General features: G+C 46.2%; 1 protein-coding gene across 1 annotated transcript in view; it reads left to right on the top strand.

Annotated features, from left to right (window-relative positions):
• Window positions 1–1279: 1279 nt before the first annotated feature.
• Window positions 1280–6000, top strand: part of XDH (xanthine dehydrogenase) — a 58896-nt gene continuing 54175 nt past the window's right edge. Inside the window, exon 1 of the mRNA XM_032391620.1 lies at window positions 1280–1380. Coding sequence (XP_032247511.1) covers window positions 1339–1380 — 42 coding nt within the window. The 5' untranslated portion in view covers window positions 1280–1338. The remainder of the gene's footprint in view (window positions 1381–6000) is intronic.

The raw sequence follows: 6000 nt of genomic DNA, 5'->3' as shown, positions 1-6000 counted from the left end.
TGGACTGAGAGATTGGTCACAGTTTCAGTTCTTCAAGCAGGATAGTTGGGACCAAACAGGGATGCTTGGTCACCCTACAAGTGAGATCTCATCTCCTGCCTAAATAAAGTGTGTGGAAGGAGAGGGCATTGTGTTGATAATGTCCTGGCACGCTGCAGTTTCCCTAGGCTGGTGCTACTCTTTGAGTACATCCGCCGAAGACTCCTCTCGTCCCCCATGTAGCCTGCAAGGGGCACAGGGGAGTGACCCACTACAGAGAGGCTGGCTGTTCCAGGACTACAGAAGACCGGAGGGAATGCTGGTGCGGGTGTGCATGTGTGTGTGAGTGGGGAGGCACAGTTGGGTGCTGACCACAGAGAGCTCATTGGCACTGCCCAGGTGGGCCATGTGCTTATGCCCGCCAGAAGGTAATGGATACCGGAGGGGGAAGGTTTGAAGCTCTGTGTCAACTTGGCCCAGGTCCTGTAAGGTGTGGGTTTTTTAATTTATTTGATATTTTGAAATATCCTTAATGAGTTACTCTGATCACTTCTCAGGGGACTTTTCCTGGGAGAAACAAGCAAAAGAAGAACCTCAGAAATGGTTTGTTAACAAGATAATTTTTGTTGTGCTGCTGAGAATACACTTGCAACAGTAATGAAGATTTTGGTTCTTGGCAACCTTACAACGTACTCCTAAAACACATCATTCGTCTCTCTGCCTTCTGCTCTTGGTGCCATTCGTAGGCCCATTCACAGGAAGAAAACGACTGAGTTCTGAAGACGACACGGCCGAAGTCAGATGCCAGGTTTGGGTTCTGGGTCACTGGGCTCCATGGCTCGTGACCACTGTCTTCCTCTGGGCTGTGCAAGAATGAGTCCTCTGTGTAAGTGCTGAGTCCAGGCTGCTGTAAACCTGAGTGGTAAAATGACCAGTGTAGAGGGGGAAGGTGTGACTCATTTCCGTCGCCGTGGCTCTGAACGCGGCCCTTCCTCCTTCTCTGCTGGCCACAGGGGGGTCTGAAGCAGGTTCTGGGAGGTGGTGCTTAAGACCACAGGTCACCTGGCCACAGGGCCCTCCCCTGGCTGATATCTGCATGTGCCTTCCTCTGTGCTCTTTGACACAGCTCTTGAGGGTGTGGTTTCCTGGTTAAGATTGTTTGCGTTTTCCTCGGTTATGTAAACTGGTGGCTTTTGCCAGGAACTCCCTGTGCCCTGGAGCTCTGGGCGGCTTTTTTCCTATTGGCCGGCCAAGTTTCGTTTTTTTGGGAGGTGTATTTTTTCAAGCTGCTGAGCATCGATACATGTCAGTGTCTTTTGGGAGTGAGGTACCTGGAGTTCAGGGACCCAACCGGTAACAATGACAGCAGATGAGTTGGTTTTCTTTGTGAATGGCAAAAAGGTAAGAAGGACCCGGCCTTCCATCTGACTTCTCTGCTCCCCCCCCCCCCCCCCCGGCACCCCCTCCCGGGGGGCAGATGTTTGTCCTTTGGAAAAGGCGGTTCTAGTCTTTCTCTTTCATCTCCTCTCTCACTCGTTCCGCACCCCCTCTCCCGCCAAAGTGTTGCTGCATTTTGGGTAACACTAGGACAAGAAAACCTTCTCAGAGCTGGAAGACAGGCAAGACGCTCCAGGGGCAAAGGAGTGCAGGAGAGGCGAGCGAGAAGAGAGGCTTGAGTCCCCATCCAGTGTACAGCAGCTGAGACACTGGCCCGAAGCTAGAACGGGGCACAGGGTCCTCGGCGAGACCGGAGGTCACCCACCACGCCTCCATCTCTGTGTTTAATCCAATGTGTCCTCCGGCTTTTTTTGTTTTCTTTGCTGAGAGAAGGAACAGGAACTTGTTTTCTTGCTAATACCAGGGTATAAGATAGACATAGCATTTGATTCTGGTATTTCATGCTTAATGTGACAGCTAACTTGTGTGAGGACATTTACTAACGTCTTGTGGCAAGCCACAATTTTTTTTTCGTAAGGGGCATGTTTCTCCCCTTCCTCTCACTTAGTCCTGCATGTAAATATTTCAAGTCTCTTACTTTGATAAAAATTGTCCACTTGGATGAACTTTATTGGTGTGCAGGGACATGGGGGGGTGGAGGGGCAGAGGGGGACTTCAGACATGGGTACCAGTACTCCAGGCCCTGCAAGGGTGTGAATCTTTGCAAACTTCACTGCAGGTGCAGGGAGGGAGGATGCAAGCACACTGCATCGTCCCCACACCCCTCCCTCCACCACTGCTGAGGTGCCCCAGTCAGCTCTAGCTCCCCGGTCAGGAATGAAAGGGACAGGAGAAGGATAGTCATAGTTGTACCTTGTAAATGGCCATATGGACAGCGTGAGCGATGATTGTGCCCAAGGGGCCCCCAAAGAAGGGTAGTTTTATTTGTTTTGTTCTATTGGCACTTTTGCATTGAGAAATTGGGTGATGTTTGAGGTAATTTTCAAGAACTAAAATGCACTTCGTGGGGCATCTCGTGCTTAAATTGTCAGGATGTGTCTGGTGACTAGCAGGGGAGTTCCATGAGCCATGGCGACATTAGTGCTCTGAAGACCTTTGGGTTCATTGTGAGGGGTGCCACCGGGAGGCTCTGAGGGTGTGGTCAGCCATGTTCTTCCAGGTTCCGTGTGTCTCTCCATGCCAATCTCTTTTCGGGACTGGCATCTGGCAGCAAACCAAGAGGTAGGGTACAGCTTCCGTGTTGACGGTTGTGAAACTTGCACCCAGCATTTCCAACAACTTTGTTGCATTCAGCAATTACTTGGAGAGATTCAACTAACAGCTGAGTTGACTTTCTAGAAGTGTTATTTACACAAAGCATCTTCGGTGGCATTTTTCTAAGCAGTTTTTACGTTAAGTGAGCAGCTGGATTCAATGACTTCCAAGGCCACATCTTACTCTAAGATTATCTTATTTATCATGCTATCAATTCGTGTGTGACAGGACAAGGTTCTGCTCTTCCTTAGGGAGGGTGTGCTATGATGCCCGGGACATGAAAAGGAGCGTTTCAAGGTAAATCTGGCTTGGTGAAGTTGTTTACGCCTGTGTCTTAGATCCACTTTAGGAAGGCAATTTAACATTTTTAGGTGGTATTGTCATATCAGGCCCTACTATCTCTGGAAGCTTTTACTAGTGTCAGTTTCTGTGATGTATACTCATGTTTGTAATTTATAAGCCTGTGGCCTCTTGAGAAACTGCTAGAAAGGTGCGAAGGAGTGATGAGGTGAAAGCAGAGCTTTGCAAACAAGACCAAGAAGGAATTCCCAGTCAGATCAAGGCAGCTGTGAGTGTGTTCCTGTTTCTATTTCCAAGATCTTGCTAGATCTAGATCTTTTGGTACTGGATATTGTGCAGAGAAGTTACCAAAGAAGCTGTTGGAATGGGTGACTCACTCTTAAATGTAAGCCTCTTATTCTCCCCGTTTCAGGCTGTCCAGGACTCTGTCTCTACTGACTGGGGTCCTGGAGAGGGTCCTGGAGAGGGTCCTGATGCCAACAATCAAATATCTCAGGGGCCTTCTGTGGGGGTGATGGGCCTTGATAACCATCATTCCATGTCTTCTGTTCTAGAGTCAGAGTTGGAGGGAAAGAAGGAGCTGCCCAGGATTTTGGTGTTATTGTAGTGACATTCTGGTGGGTGGGATTCTAGAATTTCTGAGCAGTCGCTCTCTGTTTAGGGGAGATTGTGGCGCACGGAGTAGTCTGGCAGACTTGGCGTTCAGGGCGCAGCTAAAGGCGTCCAGGAGGGATCCCCAAAAAGCAGGTGGCAGCTACAGAGAGCCTCATGGTGGCTTTGACTCACTCACTCACATTTACAAGCTCCCCCCAAGCCTGCGCCTGCGGGGTATGTAGGCACTGGATGAATATGCTCTCTAAGAAGAGGCCAGGCACCTGCCCCTCGGGACCTTACGAACCAGTTAAAGAGATGGATTATAATTAGGCGAAGTAATATATTACAAAATGTATTTTACAGAAAACTATTCCCATGAAATGCTCTTTCCAGATATCCTTTTTAAAAATTTATTTATTTTAGAGGGAGAGGGAGAGAGAGAGAAGGTGCACACATGAGAGTGGGGGGGGAGGGGCAGAGGGAGAGAATCTCCAGCAGACTCCCGTGCGGAGCCTGACACGGGGCTCCATCCCACAACCCATGAGATCATGACCTGAGCTGAAATCACGAGTCTTAACCGGCAGAGCCACCCAGGCGGCCCCTCTTTTCAGATATTCTTAAACCACTTAGCACAACGTTGACACCTAGGTGCCCAGTTAATGAGGACAGAATGAATGCATGAGTATTAAAAGCCCTTAGAAATCCTCTACTGAGGAGATTTATTTTTTAAACTTTTTTTTTGCATTTTGAAATTATTTTAAATGTACAAAAAAGTTGCACGAAGAATACAAAGAAATATAGACTACTGACATTCACCAACTGTTCACATTTTGCCACATTTGCTTTATCATTATCTCCTTCATGCTCTCTCTCCCTGTACATACACACACACATGAATAGGTGTTTATGTGATACACACATGTATTAGATATGTACAGATATGCTTATAGATATATATGTAGATATGTAGATGTATGTAAGTACCTAAATAATTTTATATATTTATTTATGTATATAATCAATAGAAATAAGTACATAAAATATAAAATTTTCTTTCTGAACCATTTGAGGGTAAATTTCCAATATCATGCCCTTTTACCCCTAAACTAAGAGTAAGAATATTCTTATAGACCCAGTCTCTATAAAAGTCAGGAAATCCAGTGTTGATATAATACCATTATCTAATCTATAGCCCTTCTGCAATATATTCCAATTTTCCCAATAATGTCATTTATAACTTTTCCCCCAAGCCCGGGACACAGGGTCATACTATGCAGTCAGTTGCCATGTCTCTTAAGTTTCCTTTAAGCTGGAACAGCTCTTTACCTTTCCTTGTCTTTTGTGACATTGATGTTTATGAAGAGAATAGGCCATTATTTTGTAGAACATCTCTCATTTTGAGTGTGTGCTATGCTTTCTTATAATTAGATTCAGAGTCTGCATTTTGGGCAGAAATGCTAGAGAAGCGGTAAGTGTTTCTCGGTGCATTACATCGGGAGGCACAGGATGTCAGTTTCCCCCATTATTTGGAATGTGAACTTTGACTGCTTGGTTAAGGTGGTATCCATCAGTTTTCTCTACTGTAAGATAACGTTTTTACTCTTTATAATCTGTGAGAAGATACTTTGAGTCTATGTGAGTATCTTGATCATTAAACTTTCACCCACTAGTTTTAGCACCCATTGATGATTCTAGACTGGCTCAGTTATTGGGCTGATTGCAAGATGGCCAACCGTATTCATTAGTTGGCATTCCTCTGTCAGGCAGACTTTACTCTTCTCTCCAACTTGTTTATTTATTAGGTATCACTTTGGACTTACAAGTTTTAATCTTATTGAATGGGTTATAATCCATTAGAGCTATTATTTGTTTTGATGCTTAAATCTTATCAGAACAATCTGCTGAACCCAGCATCTGCTAAGCTCATATCCCCACTAAGTGTTTGTCCTTTGGAATACCCATTGACATCCTGTTCAGAGAAGGTTCCATGGCGTTTGCCGGCCCAACCCTGCAGCTGTGAGAGTGGCACAGCCATTCTTTGTATGAATGCAAGGAAGGTTGGACCACTCATGGCTGGGGTGATATAAAAAGCCTTTGCCAGGGAAGCGTTTGGGGTCTTCTAAGTCAAGACGCAGGTGGAAGAGGAATGGAATGGTCAAAGGCACAGAGTCAGAGGTATACATTGTATTTTCTCTGGAGTGTGAGGACCAGGTTCGCAGGGAGGTAGGAGGGGAAAAGGCTGAAAATGAAGATTGGAGACCGTATGGAAAAGGACCTTGGAAGACAGCCTAGGGAACTTGGATGTTACCTGGCATATGTGGGAAGTCAAGGAAGGCACAGAGCAGGGGACTGATGTGATGAAAGCTGAGCTGGAAGACGAGCAAGCAACAGCTCAGGGGGAAGGCAGTAAGCCAA

The sequence above is a fragment of the Phoca vitulina genome, unplaced genomic scaffold (genome assembly GCF_004348235.1).
Source record: "Phoca vitulina isolate PV1807 unplaced genomic scaffold, GSC_HSeal_1.0 scaffold63, whole genome shotgun sequence".
Classification (NCBI taxonomy): Eukaryota; Metazoa; Chordata; class Mammalia; order Carnivora; family Phocidae; genus Phoca; species Phoca vitulina.
Note: the sequence above shows the minus strand (reverse complement) of the source record. Positions and strands in the feature narration are given on the sequence as shown.